The sequence below is a fragment of the Xyrauchen texanus genome, chromosome 48 (genome assembly GCF_025860055.1).
Source record: "Xyrauchen texanus isolate HMW12.3.18 chromosome 48, RBS_HiC_50CHRs, whole genome shotgun sequence".
NCBI lineage: Eukaryota > Metazoa > Chordata > Actinopteri > Cypriniformes > Catostomidae > Xyrauchen > Xyrauchen texanus.
In genome coordinates this window covers 21,396,360-21,423,091 of record NC_068323.1, presented here as the reverse complement: position 1 = coordinate 21,423,091, position 26,732 = coordinate 21,396,360, and the positions used below count along the sequence as shown (strand labels likewise).

Sequence of the window (26,732 nt, the reverse complement as noted above, 5' to 3'; positions counted from 1 at the left end):
ATTAACCTTAAAAAACTCATCTGTTAACCCTAACCCTAAATGTATCTCACTTTTAGCACCACAAAGTAGACATTTCACTAGGGAACTGCCGCGATGCGTGTAGCTAATTAAGCATGCAATATTATTTTGAAAAAAATGTCACCACAGTCACATGATTTTTAAGAGATACGGCGAAGAGGAGAAAAAGGGCCTGTTAAGGGAGATTCATCTAAAGCAAAGGGGACTTACCTTCATGTTCATATCTGGATTTATATTTTTTTCTACATAAACATGCACTAGATGAAATGCTTTGGCTGTTATCATGCATCTCGCACCACTTTTTTAACTCTAAAAAGGACCCCCCCTTTCTGGACCACTTTAGTTCCCATCTGAGCTATTTTTTATTGTTAGTCTTTTGTATACATGCACTAGATGGAAGTCTTAGATTGTTTTGATGCCTTTCTGGCAATGTGCACCACATTTAAAGAGTGGTATAACATTTACATCTACATTTACATTTATGCATTTGGCAGACACTTTTATCCAAAGCGACTTACAGTTCACTTATTACAGGGACAATCCCCCTGGAACAACCTGGAGTTAAGTGCCTTGCTCAAGGACACAATGGTGGTGGCGGCTGTGGGGATTGAACCAGTGACCTTCTGATTACCAGCTCTGTGTTTTAGCCCACTACGCCACCACCACTCATAAGCACAAATTTAAAAAAAAAAGCATCTCATTCTGCTGCTGCCACTGAGTGGGTTTGTAAACACACATGGAAGATGTGAGATGTTGCACCTGTGAAGACCATTGTCTCTGGTTTGGCCTGTTGAAACACCCAACATCACCATATATTGTATGACGTTTGCGCTTTCAGAAAAGTTAATCATGAATTGGATGTGTTTTCAGCTCATATCAGCATGAATTGCTTGTGAACTATTTACAATATGATTCAAGCATTGAATTGGGGCAGTTAATTACACTATTGGGCCACAAAATTGTAAGTAACATGTTTCATTCACGAAAGTTTCAAATGTCATGACTGATTGATAGTTAAGGTGCTGGTTTGCTTAAGTGAACAATCTGAAACATTCAGAAATGCGTTGGGTTTATGTTGTGTGTAAAACATTAAAATAAATTTGTATAATGTTGTGGAGCTTGTTAATTTTCTTATGATCGAGATTCAAATATGGCTGTATTGGAGGGGCTGCCCAATGTAATACAATCATAACAGTGGGCATTTACATTGAAGACTTAAAGGTCTATAGAGCGTTTCAGACACATTTAAGTGAGGGTCAGAGACATATAAATCATATATAAACATATATACTGTATATGAATTTATATGTCTATATATATATATATTTATATATATTTATGTATATACACAAAAAATTATGACTGTTTTGTTGCAAAACATAACTTTACTAACGTTACAAGTGGACCTCAGCGAAGTTCATAAAATTATTAAATAAAATAAATAATAATAATAAAAAAAGAGTATGTCATGACCCCTAATATTCATGTTAGTTTCCATAATCATATTAACTTCACTTGCTCAGCAAGATTGTCTTCAAACCGTTGCTTCGCCATGACAGTAGTTGACCTGAACTACTGGCGTAGTGGCTAAAGCACAGGGCTGTTAATCAGAAGGTTGCTGGTTCGAACCCCATGGCCACCACCATTGTGTTCTTGAGCAAGGCACCTAACTCCAGGTTGTTCCGGGGGGATTGTCCTTGTAATATGTGCTCTGTAAGTCGCTTTGGATAAAAGCGTCTACCAAATGCATAAATGTAAATGTAAAATTGCGTTCACATACTTGTTTTTTGTGTACTTTTAATATTTAAGTGTATTTTTTGCCATTCTAGTTTAATTATTTTTTTTCACCATCCCCTTCATTATTTGCTATCAAGGGCAATGAGCAATAAATGACATTCACCTCTGCAACTCTTCCCCTCTCCTGCTATTTTCCCCTGACGTGCAGATGCTGGCAGCGCTCCATATTTTTTTCTCCCTCCTCAGGACCTGTGACTCATATGCCACCTCCAAGGTCGGCCCGATGTTGCTGTAAATTAGACTTCACAATGCAACCAGTCTAGAGAATGAGACGTGTTATAATCTCGGGTCATTTGTTCCCTGGGATGGACACAAATAATCGACTAGAATGTTTGTCATAATAAACATACAAGACTGAACATATCCTGTTGCATTCTAAAGAATCAATGTGACAAGTTATTTTTTCTTGACATTTTTTTGTTTATTTGGCTTGTTGGCTTGCGGCAATAACAATACAGCTTGCTGTCGAAAAGCAAAAAGGGGAAAAAAGAGTGAATTTTTAAAAGGTTTACTTTCTAGAATTTTAAGTTAGAAACACCTCAGGATGACTGGTTAGCTGATGCATAAATAATAATAAACAAATAAGCCTAGTATACACCAATTAAACTCAACATGAAATGTAAATTGACCCTATTTACTTTCATGATAATGATAATACTTTATTCCAAATAAAATAATTTTTTACCATTACAGCAAACTGAAATAATTTGTCCACCTCTGCTCCTCTAATGGTAAATGGTCTACACTTATATAGCGCATTTTTAACCTTAACGGTATTCAAAGCGAATTACACTGTGTCTCATTCACCCATTCACACACACTACTCATACACCAATGACAGCAGAGCTGCAATGCAAGGTGTCAGCCTGCCATTGGGAGCAACTTGGGGTTCAGTGTCTTGCTCAAGGACACTTCGGCATGTGGAGTCATGCAGGCCAGGATTCGAACCACCAACCCTGCAATTAGTGGCCGACCCGCTCTACCAACTGAGCCACAGCCGCCTAATCTGACTGGACAAGCGGCCTTCCAAGAGTGCCGATATCCAGTTAATTGAAGTTAATATAGAATAGTGTATTAGTGTCAGTAATACATTATATGCAATCTTGATTACGTAATCCCAAGTGTTTGTAATAGGATTGAATTTTAGAATATGCTTATTAGGTTGCAGCTAATTTTTATACTTTTATTCCAAAAGTAGTTAGATTAGATTATTTTGAAGATTATGTTACTGATTATAATTTTAATCATTTTATGTGTAATTAGTACCACATTAGATTTCACTTAATTTGCTATGTGAATGAAACAATTTAAAATGAAGCCAAAGCATTATCAACTTTTGCATTTCTCAGAACAACATACAGACTGACCCCCTGTTTCTAACACATGTAAAGTGTCCAAACAAACAGTACGGTGTCCCAGTGCTGTTATACTAAAAACATTACTGCAATATCTTGCAATGGCTCTCGTCCAATCAGAGCCGAGGACCAAAACTAAATAATGTATACATCATTAATATATATTTTTATTTTCTGCCCCTTTGATATGTCTGCTCCGCCACAGATCCGTTTAAATTACCCAATTACGTTTGCCATACTTTGGCAATGTCTTTGACTTTCTCACAAAAACATTCCTGCTGTTTTGTAGACATCTGTGTTAAGCTTTTGGACATGCCTCAGTGCTCGCGAAAAGAATGACTGACTGCCTTTCTCACTCTTTGTATTGATCTGCTTAATGTTTCGTTTTGTGTTTTGTCTATCTTTTTACTTCAACACAATAAAACAAAGAGGTGAAGACTAAACACTGCTTTCACAGAGACAAAACATGCCTTTGAAGATGAGTAGGAACATGGCTTTTAAGTTGAAGAGGAACCCCCCTTTGAACCTACCGCACATTGCGTTCAAACATTGGCTCCCTCATGAGCTCAGTCACTTAATTATTATTTTTACGCTGCGTTCGCTCGCCATCCTTCGGCTTCACTTTGAATTTTTTATTTTATAGACAATAACAGCTTCTCCTCTGGAGTGATGCAATCGTCAGTTCATACAAGATGTATACAGTAATTGTTGCTCGTGTGAAAAGAAAAGTAGTATTTGGCGAAAGCATATTTATGACCATTGGCATAAACACTGGGTTTGCCATCAGCTTTTCAATTACGTATTATTACATCAATAACATATTGGGGAAAAAAGTGACTTACCGAACATCAAAATAATAATTGCGTATGGAACATTAGTGTTTAATTTAATTTTGCTTATGGTTAACATCATCCATCGCAGTATGATGTCTGTCAGTACTGTCTTGTGAGATCTGCTAACATGAGGCTTTTCATTACTTCTCCCCTGGCCTCAGATGTTAGACAAAAAATGTGAGAAAACAATTCAAGATAATGACTTTTCCCTGTGACTTACCTGTAATTCAAATGAACAAGCCGAGGAGGAGTATGAGCAAGCCCATCGTATTATTAGTTATTTACAAGAAGCAAAATTAGCTCATGTGTTGTCAAACACAAATGCATTTTTAATACAGTTTATCTTCTGTTCTCACTCTCTCTGAGTTTAATTGCTCTGATATCACTGGGTGCTTTTCACATTTCTCATTGCAAATTTTGAACATGTCATGGATGCTGAAGATCAAAATGATATACAAAGCATTTTCACCATGCCAACATCCATGCAATTGCCAACTACTTAAAAACAAACTACATCAAGTTAGTGAGGGAAAATTGGATGTTTCTGTTTCTGGTTCTTCAATGGTCTCTCAACATTTCTAAGCTTTACATGTTAAATAAAGAAGCTTGTGAAGAGTAAACTAACTCTGTGGGGAATTCAGTAAGAATTAATTGCACTTGCTGATTTGCATGTGCTGTCAGTGTTGTTTTAGCACTCCATTCATTAAAGGAATAATGCAAATAAGGTAACGTTGCCGGTGCTTGATAAAATTGTCACAGGGCAATTCCCCATCCTGCAGACTGATTCCAGGTGCTAAGTCATTGAAGGTTTAGACTACTGTGATCCGCCATACTTTGCGGGATGATTGTATGGGCTGCTTTTTTGCAGAAAGTGGAAGACAATTTTGCAATATTGCCCAACAGTGCTCACCCACTTTTTTTTAGCTGTCTTGGTTACGGAAGTATTTTTCCCATTACATTTATTCCATATGGATTTCATAAAGTTATTTATAAGTGGGTTGTAAGGCATGAACCAAACCAACTATCTCCAAGGTGAATCACAGGTTTACAAACTTGAATTTGAAGTGAAAAGTATTTGAAAATGGAACAAAATGACAAAGGTTAAAACTGTGCACATAATGTCTTTCATGAGGGAATTAACTACAATCGAATTGTCTGTAGACCTCCGAGACAGGATTGTATCGAGGCACAGATCTGGGGAAGGGTACAGAAAAATTTCTGCAGCATTAAAGGTCCCAATAAGCACAGTGGCCTCCATCATCAGTAAATGGAAGAAGTTAAGAACCACAAGGACTCTTTCTAGAGCTGGCCGCCCGGCCAAACTGAGCGATCGGGGGAGAAGAGCCTTAGTCAGGGAGGTGACCAAGAAACCGAAGGTCACTCTGACAGAGCTCCAGTGTTTCTCTGTGGAGAGAGGAGAAACTTCCAGAAGAACGACCATCTCTGCAGCACTCCACCAATCAGGCCTGTATGGTAGAGTGGCCTGACAGAAGCCACTCCTCTGTAAAAGGCACATGACAGCCCACCTGGAGTTTTCCAAAAGGCACCTGAAGGACTCCCAGACCATGAGAAACAAAATTCTCTGGTCTGATGAAACTCTTAGGCCTGAATTGCAAGTGTCATATCTGGAGGAAACCAGGCACCACTCATCACCTGGCCAATACCATCCCTACAGTGAAGCATGGTGGTGTCAGCATCATGCTGTGGGGATGTTTTAATAAATTTGAAAAGATTTCAAAAAGAAAATTTCACATTGTCATTATGGGGTATTGTTTGTAGAATTGAGGAAAATAATGAATTTAATCAATTTTGGAATAAGGCTGTCACATAACAAAATTTGGAAAAATTGAAGCGCTGTGAATACTTTCCGGATGCACTGTATATTGAGCTTATTCAGTCCCGCCCCTTTTCAGTGCTGCGCACTTCTCTGTTTTTTCTCTTACCTTCCGGTTTGTATTGAAGCTAATGTCAAGTCAAGTCAAGTCAAGTAGTTTTTATTGTCGTTTCAACCATATACAGTTAGTACAGTACACAGCAAAACGAGACAACGTTCCTCCAGGACCATGGTGCTACATAAAAACAACAAAGGACCAACATAGGACCACATGAGACTACACAACGAAATAAAATACCTATATAAACTACCTATATATACCTATATAAAGTGCACGTGCAAACATGTGCAAAAAGTACAGGACAGTACAACAAATTACTGACAATGAACAGGACAATAGACAGTGCAGCGCCGACCAGTACTCAGTAGTGCAAAAAGATGACAGTTTCTAAAATGTAAACATAACATACTATGAGATAGTGTTCTATGCACATAGCAGTTATTGAGGTAGCAGACAGTTATAAAGTGACAGTTATTAAAGTGCAACTCAGGACACGTGTGTGTGTCAAACCAGTCTCTGAGTATTGAGAAGTCTGATGGCTTGGGGAAGAAGCTGTTACACAGTCTGGCCGTGAGGGCCCGAATGCTTCGGTACCTCTTGCCAGACGGGAGGAGGGTAAAGAGTTTGTGTGAGGGGTGTGTGGGGTTGTCCACAATGCTGGTTGCTTTATGGATACAGTGTTTTTTGTAAATGTCTTTGATGGAGGGAAGAGAGACCCCAATGATCTTCTCAGCTGTCCTCACTATCCTCTGCAGGGCTTTGCGGTCCGAAACGGTGCAAGTCCCAAACCAGGCAGTGATGCAGCTGCTCAGGATGCTCTCAATAGTCCCTCTATAGAATGTAGTGAGGGTGGGGGTTGGGAGATGTGCTTTCCTCAGCCTTCGAAGAAAGTAGAGACGCTGCTGGGCTTTCTTGGTGATAGAGCTGGTGTTGAGGGACCAGGTGAGGTTCTCCGCCAGGTGAACACCAAGAAATTTGGTGCTCTTGACGATCTCCACAGAGGAGCCGTCGATGTTCAGCGGAGTGTGTTCACCTTGTGCTCTCCTAAAGTCAACAACCATCTCTTTTGTTTTGTCGACATTCAGGGACAGGTTGTTGGCTCTACACCAGTTCGATCAGCCGCTGCACCTCCTCTCTGTATGCTGACTCGTTGTTCTTGCTGATGAGACCCACCACGGTCGTGTCATCGGCGAACTTGATGATGTGATTCGAGCTGTGCATTGCTGCACAGTCGTGAGTCAGCAGAGTGAACAGCAGTGGACTGAGCACACAGCCCTGGGGGCCCCAGTGCTCAGTGTGGTGGTGGTGGAGATGCTGTTCCCGATCCGGACTGACTGAGGTCTCCCAGTCAGGAAGTCCAGGATCCAGTTGCAGAGGGAGGTGTCCAGGCCCAGCAGGTTCAGCTTTCCAATCAGGTGCTGGGGAATGATTGTGTTGAATGCTGAGCTGAAATCTATGAACAGCATTCGAACGTATGAGTCCTTATTGTCTAGGTGGGTGAGGGCCAGATGGAGGGTTGTGGTGATGGCATCGTCCGTTGAACGGTTTGAACGATCACGCAAACTGCAGTGGGTCTAGTGAGGGGGCAGCTGGGTCTTAATGTGCCTCATGACGAGCCTCTCGAAGCACTTCATGATGATGGGTGTAAGTGCGACGGGACGGTAGTCGTTGAGGCAGGACACTGAAGACTTCTTTGGCATGGGGATGATGGTGGTGGCCTTGAAGCACGTTGGAACAACGGCGCTGCTCAGAGAGATGTTGAAGATGTCGGTAAGAACATCTGCTAGCTGGTCTGCACATCCTCTGAGCACTCTGCCAGGAATGTTGTCTGGTCCAGCAGCCTTCCGTGGGTTGACTCTACGTAGAGTTTTCCTCACATCTGCCGTGGTAAGACAGAGCACCTGGTCGTTGGGAGGAGGGGTGGACTTCCTCGCCATCACGCCGTTCTGCACTTCAAACCGAGCGTAGAAGTCGTTCAGCGCATCTGGAAGGGAGGCATCTTTGTCACAGGCAACTGATGTTGTCCTGTAGTTGGTGATGGCCTGGATGCCCTGCCACATGCGCCGCGTGTCACCGCTGTCCTGGAAGTGACTGTGGATTCTCTGGGCGTAGCGCGCTTTGCCTCTCTGATTGCCCGTGACAGTTTGGCCCTAGCTGTTCTTAGGGCTGCCTTATCGCCTGCTCTGAAGGCGGAGTCTCTGGACCTCAGCAGTGTGCGCACCTCCGCAGTCATCCACGGCTTCTGGTTGGAGCGTGTGGTGATGGTCTTGGAGAAAGTGACATCATCAATGCACTTGCTGATGTAGCTGGTCACTGATGCTGTGTATTCCTCCAAGTTGGTAGAATCGCCATATGTTGCAGCCTCCCTGAACATGTGCCAGTCAGTACACTCAAAACAGTCCTGAAGAGCAGAGATGGCTCCTGCTGGCCAGGTTTTCACCTGCTTCTGAAGCGGTTTTGTGCGTCTGACGAGCGGTCTGTATGCTGGAATTAGCATAACAGAGATGTGGTCTGAGTAGCCGAGGTGGGGGCGGGGCTCCGCCCGGTACGCGCCTGGGATGTTAACGAGAATGTGACGAGTTTATCAAAATGGATTACGTGTGGGAACAAAGTATTTTTCAGCAAGAGTTGGCGGTGTGAGTCTGTACCTTTACTACATGAAAATGCTCATGAGGTGTTTTTGCTATCACTGTAAATGTTCATATTTAATGTTCAAGGTAAATTGGACCTGTCAGATCACATTCAGACAACTATGACACTACACTTGATCATGATACAAGTGTTTAATTGTTATACGTGTAATTCTGATACATTTTTATGTTTCAACTTATTAATAATTTGTTAAAATGTGTAGTAAACATGACATTTCAAACAGTCGCAGCTAGTATTATTTAACATGCAAGTTAATACACATTGAAGGAGAATACATTTTTACTTTTTTTTTATTTATTTTTCTGGCCACCTTTTAAAAAGGCTTAAATGTGATTACAATTGTTGTAAACGGAATAATAAATAAAACAAACAATTTCAAATGCATATTTGTGTGTGAATAAATATACTGGCATCCTTACCCCTCTCCTGGTTCTGTTCTCATTAACTATAACGTGATAGGAGAATGACGTAAGGAGGTGGAAAGAGCAAACTTATACAGAAAGGGCGCTCAATGGCCAAGTAATCACACACAATCGAGTCAACAATTCTTGTTGTGCACACACTCAGGAACAGTTTCTCTCTGGTCTCTCTCTTTTACTCCGACACCTCGTGGGTCTTTTTATGTCTCCCTCCGCCATCACTACAACAAGAAACAGGTGTTAGAGATAATGATAACCCAGGTGACGAGCCTTACTGCTCTCTCTCCTGCAGACAGATACACGACCATTCCCATCACCACAATAACATCCTCTGAACACTTGAAAATATTCTTTTGGCAACTCTACAACCTGTAAATTCATTTACCTAGCTAATTACACATTGATATCAACACCATAAATATCTATATAGCAACCGCTGGACCAGAAGTTCATAGACAACATTTTCAAGATGGCTGCATGCTAGTTTCTCTGGCAAATAAGGTCAATACAAATATGAAAGTTTGAGAGTGTATTGAAACCGACTTGAATGCGTCACTCACAGTAGCCTATGTGGAAAAAAAGTGTGTGGATGCTGCAGAGCTCTTTTGATGTACTTTGCTGGACGTGATACTTTGATTGATGGATCTTTCTCTGCTTTATCACTGGTAGAGTAGTAATTCATCAGCAATTCCATAATTAAACACTATATTTAAACAATGAAGTTGTAGTAATGTGGACTGCTGGCTTCAACAGAAGCATATTAAGTTGATAAATAACCTCAGAGGTGTCTTTATATAAGTTATCGTTAATATTCAATTTGCCTATTTAATGTAGAAAATTAGTGGGATTTTTACTTCTGGAACTGACAGTTGCACTCTATTGTATGGCTTTAAAAGATCTTGCATTGAGAGCAAAAGTGGTATAGATTACTTTTTTGTACTTTTAAGGTACTAGTTTGTACTCTTTTTGAGCTCGGCAATATAAATCATCCCCCACTTATAAAAAAGAGCTTCTGGGACATTCAGCCTAATATGACCTGTTGTGTTTCATGAAAGAGAGTCATTCAGCTTTGAAACAACATGAGGGAGATTATGACAGAATTTCCATATTTGGGTGAACTACTGTATTTCTTCAAGTCTTCGTTCAAAATTTTATTTGACAGTCTTTTCTTCTTTTATGTACACAAGCACTGTTCTGAGTTTTTGGTAAATGAACCAATGTGCCTTAATGCAAAGTGCCTCTACAAAGAGAGATTGGTCCGATGATCACATCTGACGTTGGTCCAGTTAGTAAATATATGCAGTTTTCAAAGTCTACATGCTCTACTATTACAAATTGCATGATTGTTGAGGCACAATTTGCTCACTTTGGGCACAGAACTGTTTTCTAGGTCAGCATCTTGAAAGGGAAGTTTTTTTTCCGTATTTTTTTTTACATCTAGATTATATATTAATAATGATAATAATAATTACAAAAAAATATTAATTAAAATGCCAATGGTTTCCCCGCTTCTGTGCATCACACATATTTGTGACCAGAATTGAAGAGGGTAATTTGTGTCAGTAGTGATGAAGATACTGAGCTTGCGCCCTCTTAAGCTGACATACAAGAGTATGATGAAAAATCTTGGGTTTTCCACCTGCAGCCATTCAATGATTTTCCTTTGTTACATATTCAATAAAGATTCATTGCTGGCCCATGCAAACAACTTTTCCCTCAAGCCACAAATCAACATAACACTCTATACAAGGCTATCTCAGATGATCGTGATATCTTGATTGGTTGCACCATCTTCCCAATATACACTAATGAGATGCAGTAGGGGCATCTTATTGGATTCATGCCACCTGATACTGCAGATCAGTGTTGTGGAGCTATTTTGAAGTACTTTGTTACTGACATTATTGTCATTGTGCATTTATCTGCCTCCAAATTTGTTATGTTGTTGAAAATTGGTTTGGTTTATGGCTAGGGGTAGAGTTAAGGGATATAAAATATATTTAACGTAATAATAAACATTTATGTTTTGTTGGATAAGGTAGCTCATTACTGGAAAAGCTACAGCTGAACTACTGTCAAACTACTAAGAAATACAGTTAGCGAGATGCAGGCGAGGGAAGCGAGCTGGCACATTGGTCATGCTCCATCAGCACGGCTTTCAAACAGTGTATTCATCTAGCAAATCTCCACTCTTCACTCAAAACAGATGGACTACATCTCCTCACCCATATAAACAAGGACTTTTCAAACTCTGCTGCATTGTGATTCACAGAAACCTGGCTGAGTGAAGCCATTCCGGAAAGCGTGTTACATCTGCTGGGCTTTCAGCTGTTCAAAGCAGATTGCATTGCGGAGTTAACGGGGAAAACAAGAGGCAGTGGAATGTGTTTTTATATCAATGAAAATTTTTATACTGATATAACAACATTAAAGAAGATGTGCTGTCCTAATTTGGAAGCGCTCTTTATCAAATGTAAGCCTTTCTACTTGCCGCGGGTGTTTCCTCGTTTGTTCTGGTGAGTGTTTATATTCCTCCACATGCATGCATGAATGCAGCGCTGTAACCACTGGCACAACAAGACCCGGAATCAGTTATTATTATTCTTGCCGCTTTTAACAGAGCCAATCTCACCTGTGAACTGGCAAAATTCAGACAGCACATTACATGCCCCACCAGGGTCAGAATTATACTGCACCACTGCTACACAGCATTAAAGTATGCATATCACTCTGTGCATAGAGAAGCTTTGGGACTCTCTGATCACTGTCTGGTTCATCTTCTTCTGACCTACAGGCAGAAACTTAAATCAGCAAAACCTGTAGTAAAGACTGTAAAAAGTGGACCAGTGAAGCAGAGCTGGAACTACAAGCCTGCTTTGACTGCACTGACTGGAGTGTTTTTGAAGCTGCACACACCAATCTGGATGAGTTCACAGAAAATGTGACATCATATATCAGTTTCTATGAGGATATGTGCATTCCTACTAGGACTTTTTTAATGTTCAACAATGAGAAACCATGGTTTAAAGGAAAACTGAGATAGCTTTTTCATGCCAAAGAGGATGCTTACAGAAGCAGGATAAAATCTTCTATAATCAGGCCAAAAAAACATACTAAGGAAATTAAAGTGGATAAAATAAGCTACTCTGAGAAGCTGAAAAACAAGTTTGCAGCTAACAACCCTGCATCAGTGTGGAGAGGCCTGAAAGACATTACTAACTTCAAGACACCATCCCCCAACACTGTAGGGAACCAACAACTAGCTGAAGACCTCCTGCAACCGCCCTCCTCCCCCCTCCCTGCTACTCAACCTGCTCTTACGATCTCTGAAATGGAGGTGTGCTGGGTCTTCCAGAAACAAAAGACAAGGAAAGCTTAGGGCCCAGAGCATGTTTTGCCCACAGCTTGCCCCCATCTTCACACAGATCTTCAACAGATCACTTTAAGCAGCAGTATTACCTGCTGCTTAAAACTCTCCATTCTCATCCCTGTCCCAAAGAAACCCAAGATCAAAAGACTTAATGACTACAGGCCCAACGCTTTGACATCTGTGGTCATGAAGTCAGTTGAGAGACTGGTGTTGGCCCACCTGGAGGTCATCACTTGACCCTTTCTAGATCCCCTTCAATGTGCTTATAGAGAAAACAGGTCTGTGGATGATGCAGTCAACAATAGATGATAGTCAGATGATAGTGGACATTAGGAGGAACATCCTAACATTACCCTGCTCACCGTTCTGAACAGCACTGTGGCAGCAGTGGAGTCATTCAGGTTCCTGGGCACTACTATCTCACAGGGCCTGAAGTGGGAGACCCACATTGACTCCATTGTGAAAAAGGCCAAGCAGTGGTTGTACTTCCTTCACCAGTTGAGGAAGTTCTACCTGACACAGGTGCTGCTAATCCAGTTCAACTCAGCAGTCATTGAGTCTGTCCTCTGCAGTTCAATAACTGTCTGGTTTGGTTCAGCTATGAAATCAGACATCAGAAGATTACAAAACGACAGTTTGGACTGTTGAGTGGATTATTGTTTGCCCCTTGCCCTCCTTTCAAGAACTGTACACCTCTAGAGTGAGGAAAAGAGCTGGCAAAATAACTCTGGACCCCACATTCCCAGCCCACTGCCTTTTAAACTGTTGCCTTATGGCCGACACTACAGAGAACTGAGTGCAATAATTGTCAGGCACAAGTACAGTTTTATTCTCTCAGGCTATCCAGCTCATGAACAGTTAAAACTATACCATTATTATTTGCAATAACGAGCATAGTCAATTATATTATTTAATCTATCCAGGACTTCTGCATTACATTAATTTGCACTGTATATAACAGATTTGTATTTGTACATACCATATGTATATTTTTGTCTTATTGTATATTTCTATATATACTTATATTTTCATTCACTCTTTTTTATTTTATTCTATTCTATTTTTTATCTCTGTCTTGTTGTTGTATAATTTGTGCACTGGAAGCTTCTGTCACCAAGAAACTTTCCTTGGCAATAAAGCTCAATCTGATTCTAATTTATATTTGGTGTTCATCCTTGGACTGCTGTCAGCAAGGCAGGCTGCCAAGACGGACAATAACTACAGTTGTTTATGTGATTTGTGTCCAGAATCCTTAAAACTGAGAAACAATCACAGCCCATACACTCTTTGAGGTGTAGCGTCCTGCAAACAACTTTCATTAGCGGAGCCAATTTTCAGCCAAAAAATATAAAGGTTTAAAAACATATGTATACTTAACAAAAGTAAACATGTCTCTAGCCCCCCTTTTACATCTGGTGTACAACCTTATGGTAAAGTGTTAGCAAAAAAAAAAGGTTTGAGATTTCTTATTTTTTGTTTTGTTTTTTTATGTGATCTAATTAAGTTTAATGTCATTGCTGTCTAGGAGAAACAATTGAAATGCTAAAGCAATGTTCTTTACTTTGAGTTCATTTTAAATACTGTAACAGCAAGGCTGGAAGAGTACAGGAACAAGGACGAAGTAGATGATGATGAAGTGTGCTGAACCCAAAAAATAAAGATAAGCGCTTACTAGAACATGAACAAAGACTTGACTTGACTTGACTTGACTAACAACAGATACAGACAATCAATACACGATGAGTGATGATGGCAAATATGAGGGCTTAAATACATGGACATGGGTAACCACATGACAAAGACAACAAATGAACATGATAACAGGAACCAATAACAAAACAGAACTGATGATAAGACAATAAACCAATAAGAACAAGACACATGAAACCAGATAATCACATGACAGGACCACATGAGGGGAACAGGAAATCACATGACAAGACACATGACAGAAAACAGGAATTAGGAAACAATGAACTAAACTTAAAATCAAAAGACATGAAATACTAAGCATGAACAAAAGCAATAACCAATACACATAAACATGACAAATACATTAGGTTACACCAATAAAACACATTTTAAGGGTTAGATCAGGTAGATTAGCCCCTTAAAGCAACAGTTATGACATTTTATTTTTAAACTGTATTAGTCAACTACCCAAATGCAAATTTGTACATCTTGAAATGTCACTCAGTACAAGCCAACTGCATACAAGCAAGGTTGAAGTGTTGAAAATGCACATAACTGGGGTTAATTGGATCAAGGTTTGAACGGAATGAAATAACAGGAACGCCAACGATGACTGGACTGTAGTGATAAAATCAGCGGGAAATGGGCTTTCTGAGGGATTAGTGTGAGATCAATGCGTGTAAGTGAAATTCAGTCAGCACACTTGCCAGTTTAATTCACAAGGCAGATTAACTCTAATTTTTGAGACTTAATCTTCTCAGTTCTCTTATATCACACTGGTATGCTTATTAACTCTGCCAGTAGTCCATCTTGCTCTATATAACACTTATTTGTTGGATTACATTCCTCATCACAGTGTCATTAAATGAGTATCACTTACACAAACATATGTAAGGGATAATGTATAGTCAGCAAGTTTTTATTGCAGAATAAACCCCGACAGGGTGATCAAGAATTACTTGCATCACCCTGAAGGGGTATGTTTTGTGATAACAACCAGATGTCTGTACTTTATCCCATTTATTGCACAGCTACAAACTAAATAAACAAAAGCAATGATTTGCTTTAAGATTATGTTATTATGTGAGATAACTGGCGTTATTTTCTTTTATCCTGCTGATTGGGCTGATTCAGCACTGGGCGTCCATCGTTATGGCCTGGCCACGCCCTCCTCCTCGTCACAGTAAGAATAGAAAGAAATCACTGAACAGCTAAAATCTGTTTATCTGTCAATTATGTTGGTATTTATTTTGTAATTAAATAACAACTGCTCATTAGTCATCTTATTACAAGCCTACTTGCTAAATATATAAATAAATGCACATGAAATATTGATTTGAGTTTTAATTGTTTTATTAGCTTACTTGTAGAGATCGCACAGTGATCCAATAAGCAGGAAAGATAGCTTGCAAATTCCCGGATGACAGTCTGATATGCGGATGTGCAGTTGTTACTGAGAAATATCAGACCTCTAGATGGTGCTATTGACCAATTAGAATTGAGTATTTCAGAGGGCAATGTAATAGCTTCATAATCTAATGCAAAAAACTTAAGGGATCTGGTAACATATGTTTGGTATATACATGCATTGGTTTTCATAATGGTAAATTCATGGCAGCCTACACGTTATAAGCATAATGCAAAAAATTCATTATTCACAAATTTGCAGATATTCAGTAGATATAAAGCCAATTCATAGTACCAAAGCTGGACAACTTAAAAAACCTCACTTCTGATTTAGTTAAGATTTGTTAGGATTAGTCAATGTTATTGCTCGATGGTCGCTCTTTTCTCACATTAGGCACAATCAGACTAGATTGTCATCTCAGTTTTGCACTCGACATTAAATCCACCTGCTTCTGAGTGTTTGATTGCATGTTGATAGCGTGCGCCTCCTCCTTATTTCCATATTTCATTTAAACAGACCTCTCCACACTCATGTCGCATAAATTACCCTCTAATGATGGAAAGTGTCTCCAATCTCAAACATTTATTTCCCTGAGAGTCTCTGATGGCTGTTGAAGCTCCGTGATGAAAAGATGCAACATCAACAATCTCCAAAGAGCCAATTACCACAGGCTTTTCATCAAAATGTTGTTTTTTTCATCCTCATACAGCAATAGTGATTAAGATTTAAGGTTCATAGCATATCAGAAAATATGTTCATGTAAATATATTTATGTAACATTTATGCTCGGTTCAGCCAGAAAGAACAGGAAAAACAACACTTGAAAGGTGAAATTCTAACATGTAGGTCAGTCCATTATGTGGTATAGGGAGGAAATAAAAGCGGCTCCACATTTTGTGTTGCCACATTAATGATGAATAATAATATACAATTTTTTTATGAAAAGATGACTCTGAGATAAACAAGCCCCTAAACAAATTGCTATTTTTATTTTAAATTATTTTTATGTTTTTAGGTATTTTATGTATTTATTTATGTTAAATGTATTTCTAGAATGTAGAATTACACCAGGATGATACTTCAAGAGGACTTGGAAAAAAGAGGGTCTTCCCTGAGAAAGGCATTACGTATTGAGGTTTGCCCTGGATTATGGAGATCATCTCAGAAAGTTAAAGATTAGGAATTTGATCCAGGTCAAGCCACTGCAGTCTGATAGAGTAATCTCCGAAAGCTGCTGGTGACATCCTACTTTAAGGACTAGTACAATATTGTTGGCCCTGAGAAATGTCACAATCCTCCTACTAAACTGTATTATTATTTTCAAGCAATAAGCCATACATTACAGTGATTTAACCACAGTTAAAGGAATTTTCCGGCTTATCTGATTGTAGAGTTTGAACAGTTTGTTTGATGCATTTTATCTGCTAAAATTAGCTCCTTATTTTAAATGTAATGCTACCCAAAAATAAGTTATTAGCAGAGAAATCTCCTTAGATTTCCACAGAATTAGAATGCCCATTGTTTACAAAGTTATTTTTGTCCATTTAGGTATTTTGACTTATTTGTCAAACACTTCTGGCCTCAGTTATTGGAAAGACAGAGGTGAAGACGAATTGTAGTTTGCTGAATTAGCTTCCGTTGGAGAAAGTCAAAATGGTGTATGGGTGGATAAGTCAAGAAATTAGTTAATGGACTTTGCATGGATATAATGTTACATTCATTTTTAACCCTACCAAAGATATATTTTAGGGTTGAAATTAGTGATGGGAATATGCAGAAGTTTAACACGCTGACACTCCCAAGAATGCAGCACTACTTTGACCCAGAAGAACGCAAGCTTCTTTTGTCAGACTCTGCTCAACAACAAAGAAAGAGAGTCGTAAACAATGCCTTGATTATGTTTCAGTAATTTCACATCACACTTTTTAGAGGAAAATACAGGCCATATCCGCCTTGGTGATTCATGCTGCATACATTGTCAGCATTCATTGTGTATTTTCAAGCCGTGTTGGGATGAATCGCATAGCTGAGAGGGATTTAATTATAATTGGTGGCTGCAGGGCTTGTCCATGTCAATTTAGTGCGAGTCTTGCCACTCAGTGACATGCTTCTGGAAAACTCTAATTGGTCAGTTAACATTAGTTGACAGATCAATTAAATCGCATTAACTCAACTTGAAAGGCCAGAAAGGGTCAGATTTTGGGCTTATTTTCATGGTATGAGTCTAATGTGGTGGTACAGTATGACAGGAAGTGAAATAACCATCATACAATTATGTTTCCTCTTTTATGGCAAGTCAGTTTTGGTCATGCCAGGTTGTAAAATGGATGTTCTCTCTTTTTGATTTGCGAGCCTGACTGAAGGATAAACTATGAAGATTTGAAACAGTGATTCAGCTTGTGAGCCGATAGTTTGAGATGCCAGCACTAAATAGCACAAAATGTAGTCAAAATATTAGCATTTAACAATAATTTTGGTTTCATTAGTGAGAAAAAAATGGGCTTTTGAAATTACGCGGGGACCTTTGGAAACACTTCGGAGTGATGCTGAAATGTACGTGAAATTCAACCGTTAGTCAATATTTGTGCATGTGTTCGTACAAGCATGCAATCCCATGCAACATACCCTTTGTATCCTGACACATTGTACTAAATTTTAGGATAACATTTGGGGGTTTCCCAATGATTATTCCAGCTAATGAGAAATATTCCCATGGCTAAGTTGACTCTGCAATGAATGAGAAGAGAAGAGCACATATGTGGGGTTTTGTTGGAGACGTGGAGTGATACCAAGATCAGAGCCCTTCTTTTCAGAAAAGCCAGCCTGTATGTGTTAACTTTGATTGTCCCTTTTTATCGCATTTCCAATCTTCTGATGCCACACCCATAAAAATGCCCCACGGCTGCGGGCATGGACTCATGATGTTGGCCAATAAATCGTCAGGGAGATTTGGAGGCATCATTAACCACCACATTTTAAAAAGCAAGATCTGTATTTCACATTTGCTTGCAACTCTGCAAACAAAGCATTGAATATTGTTTTCATGAGCTATGTAGACTCTTTATAATAAAATTCTCTGATTTTTTTACATTGACAATGCAAAACTTCTGTACAGATGCATTTGACGTGACATGTGAGACTTGTACTAATACACGTTTGTGACGTAATTTAGGACTCCGGTGAGCAAGACAAAGGTGACTGTGGCGTTGAACACAAAGCTCTGTAGCAATTTATTTAACAGTACTGTTCTACATTTATGTACTATATTATTACAACAACTACAGAAATTCCTTGGTACTAATCCTTAACCTAACCACAACCCTAACCTTAACCTATATTAATTACATATAGTTTCCTAATATTACTCAGTACTTCCTTGGGTAAGTACACAAAGTATACTGAAATTAAAAGTACTGTAAAAATACTGTACAGTAAAATTAAGTGCAACCCTAAACTTTGTTCATTTATTATGTCCTGTGATGTAACATAACAAAACTAGATTTTTTTATTTATTTATTACATTTTTAGCATTTAAAAGTGTCATACAAGTTTTGTTTATTTCTGTGGATGCAGCATATGGGAGTCTATAATTTGGAACTATTGTGTTAAAATTTCATTTTTTAAATGTTAAATATAATTATTATACAGCATTTTTTGACCTTATATTGATTGAGAGACAGCCTGTAAAATTCATTTGATGCACCACAAGCCCACTGAAATGAATCTATGAATGTTGATCAAAATATACTGCACACATTTTAAACTCAAATCTACACTTTGATGAAATAAATAAAACAAAAATAAATCCCATCCATTTGTCAAATACCCACAGAATATCCAGTGGTCAAAATTCTTGAAAATGGATTGGTAAAAGTGACATATAAGCTACCTGATTTGAACTCATGAAACCTACAGAACTGTTGATGGATTTTAGCATGCCTTAACACTTCATCCTTAGCAGTGCCATCCAAGACGTTTCCTGTGTGATATCCATCCCAAAGTTGTCGATTTTCACGTAGATGGTTCCTAAGGTATCATTGGCTTCACTCAAGGCTCTCTTCTTATCTTTCTCTAGGTGGAATCTGCATAGCTCAGTCTCTGAAGATCCCACACGACCACAAGCCGGCCGATTTTGACAAGATTATCTGGCAACTGCTCGAGACACGTCATGCCCGGGCAGTCATTATTTTTGCTTATGATGAAGATATTCGGTAAGCTCTTAACAGCCTTCCCAACCACACTTGAAGAGAAAGAGCTAATTAATTCAATTTTGAACCAATTAATTGCTCCCTTTCGAGCAGCAAAATTACAACGTAAAATTTCTTGATGACAAGTAGTCAATACTTAAAAACTCAAGGGTGCAATTTAGGGAGTTATATCTTGTTTGCCCCTTAAATCTCAACTACTAGGGATATTGATTCATAACATCAACATGTCATCAGGCAAATTCAACATTGCAATTTTCATGCACATTAACAATTCAGGGAAGAATTCAATTGCGTCCACTGATAGCATTAGCATCAGGTTCACTAAAGGAATTATGCAAATCAGGTAACTGTCCAAACATGCCTAAGATATTAGTGCTGAACACAATTTCCACATTGCTGTTGGTTTAGAGTGCTAGTGGACGATGCAGAAGAGTGCAATCTAGTAAATTTTACTGGTACAGTACGGCATCACTCAACCACTGCAATTTTGTGAAGCCACTAAGAGGAAAGCAATGGAATTTCTTTTCTGAAAAGGCTCACTCGCAATAGTTTTGCATTCCCTCATGTAACTGGTCCTTCTCAGCGCGCTCCAAGCGAGATTCGAACCTGCAACAGCCGGCAGATTTGCTAACGAGGAGGCTATGTGCTACACCCAATAACGAGTGACTCTAGAGGTTGTAGCCTTTAGCCTCCTCGTTAGCATGCCTCTTGAGGCTAGGGGAGTAAGGTTTACACACACTGCACAGCTATCACATACAACTGGCTCCCATTACACTCAAAATAGTTCACATTCTCTCACAATGATTTTCACATTCCTTAGCAATACGTTTTGAATCCCGACGGGATCCCGAGTGGTTCGTGAAAAAGTGGCAGGTTTTTGCACTAAATTATAGTGCACATTTCAATGAATTCACCCCTCAGTCTGGATGCTTTTACAATTGCTAGCCAGCATTACCATGCTCACTTGAAGAATCACAGAGGATCTCAATGTCATGATAATGGTTCTGTGTGTGGGAATGTTCACAGGGGGATCCTTAATGCCAGTAAAAGAGCAGATCAAGTGGGCCATTTCCTGTGGATAGGGTCAGATAGCTGGGGAGCCAAGAACAGCCCTATTCAAGGCCTGGAGGATGCCGCCGTTGGCGCCGTCACCATCCTGCCAAAAAGAGCAACAAGTTATGGTAAGAGTACAGCATGATTGATAAAGGTATTTTATCTTGTTTCAGTGTTTCCTGCATTGTTAAATTGTGAGCTTGCAGTCTGTATTTGATGTGCAAATAACACAAAAACCATAATTCGACAATACGTCTTTCTATTGCGTTCCCTTCTCCGCTTGCATCTAACAACAAATCAGTGGCTCAAAAACGGGGCAAAGGCAAAATTTTCCTTTGGAGGTGTACAAAATGTATAGACATTTGGAAAGGCTACATTTTACTTTTCTTATTACACTTATTACACTTGTGTTTGCAATGTTTCAATGTTTTGAAGTAATGCCAGGTGCTCGGTTGAATGAATGTAGGAACATTGCTCTAATAATAGAAAAGAATCTCTCTAGTGTCTGCAAAATTGTGTCACGTTTGATGGAGATGGTGCCTGGTGTGTGTAGAGTCAGGAGGAAGTGCAACAGTGTCAACAAAACTGCTGAGCTGTTTCGTTTGGTACACTGAGAGATGTGAACCCAGCCAGAGTCCTGGACCCAGACTGACCCAATTGGCAAGCCTTCTCACCTAGTCCTTGAATTAATGTGACCATGCCATGGGTGCAATTCAGTCCCAGATAAATAAATAAAAGGACCTTTGTTGTGATATTTTGTGGTCGGCAGAGTAATGACACAAAGAGGACAGTGGATGGACGGGGCATGTATGGTACAGATGAGATATGGCTTCTGTATGGAGAAAAACACACTGAGGTGGTGGACTTTCCTGGACAAAAAATAAAAACAGATGTTGTTGAAGGAATATTGAAGGAGTAACATTAAAGGAATATTTTACCTCATGCATTTAAAGATGCCATATTTGAGTTTTTCATAAATTTCACTCTCAATTCAAACACCTGCTTTCAACATTTTAACAAGTTATTTTGTGTGTACCGGAAAATGCTATCCTTGATAATTCCATAATTATATCTTCACTCCGCCCGCCAGTTAATCTGACTTTTGTGATGCAATTCTGCAAATCTAAATCATGTCACATGCTGAAATGCATTTTCCAGGTATCAACAGAGTTAAGATAGCATCTCTCTGCTTGCGGTTTCTCGCGCTGTTTGCCATTTGCTGATAAGTATGTTGAGTGGTGCTTCACCGGGTCATGCAATTGCCCCTGCATTTCATAGCGCTGATGGAACAATTTGAAAGGCACTCATCAAGGAAGGCGTCATACTTTAAGCTTTATCGTGCTCTTTGAAAAAGACCTGTGAAAACAATGGAGTGTAGTGTTGTCAGAGAGATTGTGTCTTCCTCTAGGCACCCACTGCAAGCAAACGCCATCCTTTCCATTTACCTTTTCTTTTTGAAGTGAAACAATGTTGTTTTTGTGGATAGATTCAAAGCTGCAAGCAATGCAGATGGTCCACTTTGATATAAAAGGCAAAAAATCATATGAAAGCGTTTGTGCATAGCTACAAAACCTGCTGTGTTGTGTCTCATGCAGCTATATCACATGGAACATTGAACATGCCACCTACAGTAATCCATGATTTAACCCTCATGTTCTGTTGAAATTGACTTTACTTCCTGGTTGCTTGTGAATAAAGAGACACCTGTGATCTGCATCAGTGGATCTCAACCAGGGGGTCTCAGCAAACATTGAACGGGGCCACAATTCTTTAAAATGTGCTAAAAATGCTAAACAATTTAGACAATCTACAAAATGCAAATTTACATTATTTCTCATTCAAAATGCACCGCAGAGATCTCAAATTTGCAAGTTTTATACCAAACTCGCATAATTGTACTAACGTTACTTACAATTAATTTTGTCTTGCATGGTCCTACCTATGGTGCAATCGTGGCATAGAAAATATACAGCATCACCTTAATAATTTTTTTTTTTTTTCATAAATAAAATGTATTACTTTATTAATTATTTTGCTTAAGTATTTATTTTAATCTATTTACTCTCCTAGTTTCCAGGGTGTTCTGGGTGGTTTCTAGGGAGTTGCTATGTGTTTGCTAAAGTGTTTTGTTTGGTTTTAGTGTGGTGCTTTGCATTTGCTAGTGTGTTCTCTGTGTGTGTGTGTGTGTGTGTGTGTGTGTGTGTGTGTGTGTGTGTGTGTGTGTGTGTGTGTGTGTGTGTGTTTTTTTAATGGTTTCTATGGGCTAGACTGTTCTGAGTTTATTTAATGCATTGCTATGCAGTTTCCAGGGTGTTCTGGGTGGTTACTAAGGTGTTACTATGTGGTTGGTAAAGTGTCTTGCATGGTTTTTGTGTGTTCATATGCTTTTGTTAGGTGGTTCTGTTTTTAGTTTTTTTCTCCACCATGCTATCCTGCTGGTCCACCAGGCCAAGGTGCTTAAAGATCTCCATGAGGGTAGGACTGACCCAGGGCTTATGCAAGAACTGCGCACTGCAACCAACCTCACTCTACAGGAGATGAAAGTCATGGCACACGTCCTGGGCCGGACGATGTCCACCTTTGTGGTCCAAGAGCAGCACCTGTGGCTAAACCTTGCGGAGATGCGTAATGCCGAGAAGGTCCACTTTCTCGATGCGCCCATCTCCCAAGGGGGGCTCTTTGGCCCATTTTAACAATAGCTCCTCGAATTTCATTTTAACTATCTTTACTGTGCTTGATATGTGCGGCTTCTGTCTCTCCTTGTGTGCACTTTGGAGAGAGCTGACTGATTTATTTGGCTTGCGTTGATAAACAGTCTTGTCCCTACAGTTTCTAGATTTGTTTAATTGCTCTTCACAAGAATTTTGGCTTGTGCCATATGTAATGTAATTTCCAAACATATTTAAACGCAAATACAGAGGACACAGTTTGTCGATTGATGAATTTTCAATATAACAAGCACAACTGTAATCATGTGATCGACAAATAGTCTCGCTCTTCCCCAGTGATTTAATTGTCATCCGAACGCATGAGTTTTATCAGCCATGAAAAGGAGCCATGAAAATGTACCTTTACAGACGTCACCTTGAGAATCAATTGTTGTCCGAATAGGGTATATGTGATGTTTTTTTGTGTTTTTTGTTTGCCTTGCCCATGGTAATAGCAGTTTACTCAGTGTCCCCACCAGATCACACATTTAAAAGGTTCCCTAAGCCAAAGAATGTGCAATTTTAACGGCGATGCTTGTCCCTCACAACTAAGCTCCCAGGAAAAGTTGGATTTAGGATCGATATTTTTATTATATTCGGTTTCCCCTACCTGCGCTCTCTGCCGGCAGCAAGTTTGCAAATATTTTGCCCTCTTTGGCTTGATGTTATGGTATATAAATGGTAATTAACTATAATATACAGACATAAAACACTGAACTCAGAACTGTCATTTGGTGTGGCTGCAGAATTATGACTGAAAATGCTCCGATGTGCTTTCATTGCTTAGCGTTCTTATGGGACCATCTGAAAATGTCACTCACTATTAAACACAGGCAGTGTCTAATCACTCATTTAGTTGACGTGCAAGTTAAATATGAACCATTAAAAGTAAACTTTTGCATTCCAACAAGTGCAATTTTTACAGTAAGTCCAATAATATGAATACAGTATTAGATTATTTTAAATAAATTAATAAATACGTAAATAATTCACCGAAATTCACATTCCAAAGGTTGTAGTAAATTCCCAGTAGATAGACTGATTCACGATAGGTGAGATTATTACAGTAAATCCAATAATATTAGCACAGTATTAGGCTATTTTAGGATAAACATAATACAAAATCCTGAAAATCTTATTTTCACCTTCCAATGGTTATAGTAACTTCCCAGTGAATAGACTGACTAACTGTAGTATGCAGTCAGTCTATCTACTGGAAACTTACTACAACCTTTGGAATGTGAATTTTGGTGAATTTCAATTAATTCATTTTTAAAATAATGTACTACTACTTATATTATTGGACACACTGCACCTGTAGTAAATCAGTCAACCCATTAGGAAGTTTCTACAACATGTATACTACAACATGTAGTATTTTGTTTTCATAATATAAGTGAATACTGTTCATTCATATGCACATCCATCAATCTGGTGATCTACTAAAACTTGTGAAATATTTTTTTATATAGAACATGCAAGTGAATTGTCAAATTACTGCTCAGTAACGTTGATGTTTTAGTTGTTGAAGTTTTCAGATGGTCCCTTACTCACTATAAGCGAATATCTTTTCCTCGCAGATAAACATAAGCCTATGTCTTTACAATGTAGGCATATGCTTCAATAGTCCTTATGAATGTACGGTAATTTTCATCATCTCATTTAAAACCATGCCTTTTTAAAATGGAGCAATGTCAAAGACAGCAGGTTTATGTGTAAGGCTGTCAGATAAATCTGGCTACTTGAAGAGGGAGATAGCTCAGCTGCAATAAATGTGGCGGTTTTGGAGAAAAAATGGTAAATAATTTAATATTAACTGAGACGAATTTATCTAAACATTTAAACAGCAGAGAACTTTTGTATTAAGGAAGATGACAGAGCAGGTTGACCTATCAGAAGAAAGGGGTGTTTCAGATCCACCCATATGTGCTAATTAAATATTCAAGCCATATATAAGTTAAATCAAATAATCAAAACGCACAGTGTCACGGGTCCGTGTATCATCCGATCATTCAATTATTCCATGCAATCTGACAAACGAAAAACAAAAAAGGAGTCAATATTTACTTTTTCTGTATGCGCCAAAAAAGACAGCTGATGTTGTTTTCAACATCCCCCTCTTTTCCACTTGAAACGGAAAATATAACAAATAACCAAATAAAAAAAAATAATAAGTCTAATTTACCTTTTCTTTCTTCATTTTACCATTTCCCACGGTGTCTTTCAACTACGTGTCCACACTTTGCAAATGCACAATGTATAGTCACCTTGCTAACCAGCCGTTGACCAAGTAGAAGTACATGCTAACGGATCCAACAGCAGACCAAGAAATGGATGCATCATTTGTGCTTTTCACTGTCGCCAGAAAAGTCACATTGAGAGAGGAGGACATGACGGTGGAAACGATTTCTAAAATATTTCAGGTAATATGGTTATTGAACGTTGCTTAACGTTTACACACAATAGTATGTTTCTTTCCCAAAGTTAACTAAGGCTAGTTTGCTAGCATTACGTTTTGAATGTGTGACATTGAGTAAACAGTTAAATAGTTAGCGACAGCTAGTTGCCAGCCACTTAGGCGTCAATCCATAAATTACTGATATGTTGGAACCGTGCAAAGTTACAGGATGCGAACAGCCTCCCCTTAACCCAACTTAGGTCCTCCAAGCTTAACCAAATGCTGTCTAAGGGGGCTTTCACACTTGGTTCGATTGCCTGTTCCGAACCAGAGTTCGATTGCTTCCCCCTCCCCCCTGCCCCCGATGGACTGTGTTCGCATTATATATTTGTATCCGAACCGCGGTACGCTTGCATCATCAAGCTGCAGCTGGTGCGTAATCGTGTTGCTTGATAACCGCGAAATGAAAAGGCGTCAAAATTCAATGAATAGACTTGCTCGGTTCACATTTGTTCTTCTTTTTTTTAACCTTTGGTTTTGTTTTTAACATCAAGATACAGAAACACAGTTGCGTCTGTCTGCCGCAAAAATACTGAAATCGTTCAAAAGACAGCGGGCTGTCCGCCGAAGATAATTTTTGCGAAGGCAAAAAAACATGCACACAAGCACGCACAAAAGTAAACTCTTTCCGCTCATTTTGAAAGTGACGCGTGTGAGACTGACGAACACATTATACGTCATCAATAGCGGTTCACTTCCGCGGTTTGGTTCGATTGCGTTCATATCAGCAGCGAACCGTACTGGAGTTCACATGAACCGTACCCCAGACCACCTTTTTAAGCGGGTGCGCACCCGAGTTCGGTAGACAGTGTTCACATCATCCAAACGAACCGAACTCTGACGTCATTCGAACCGGGGTGCGCACC

The 26,732-nt window shown here is 39.2% G+C and overlaps 1 protein-coding gene across 2 annotated transcripts in view; it reads left to right on the top strand.

The window, feature by feature from the left end:
* Positions 1-26,732, top strand: part of LOC127639362 (metabotropic glutamate receptor 7-like) — a 281,396-nt gene that overhangs the window by 121,584 nt on the left and 133,080 nt on the right. For both annotated transcript variants that reach the window (XM_052121319.1, XM_052121320.1), the window contains exons 3-4: positions 19,515-19,650; positions 20,674-20,828. In XM_052121319.1, coding sequence (XP_051977279.1) covers positions 19,515-19,650; positions 20,674-20,828 — 291 coding nt within the window. The remainder of the gene's footprint in view (positions 1-19,514; positions 19,651-20,673; positions 20,829-26,732) is intronic.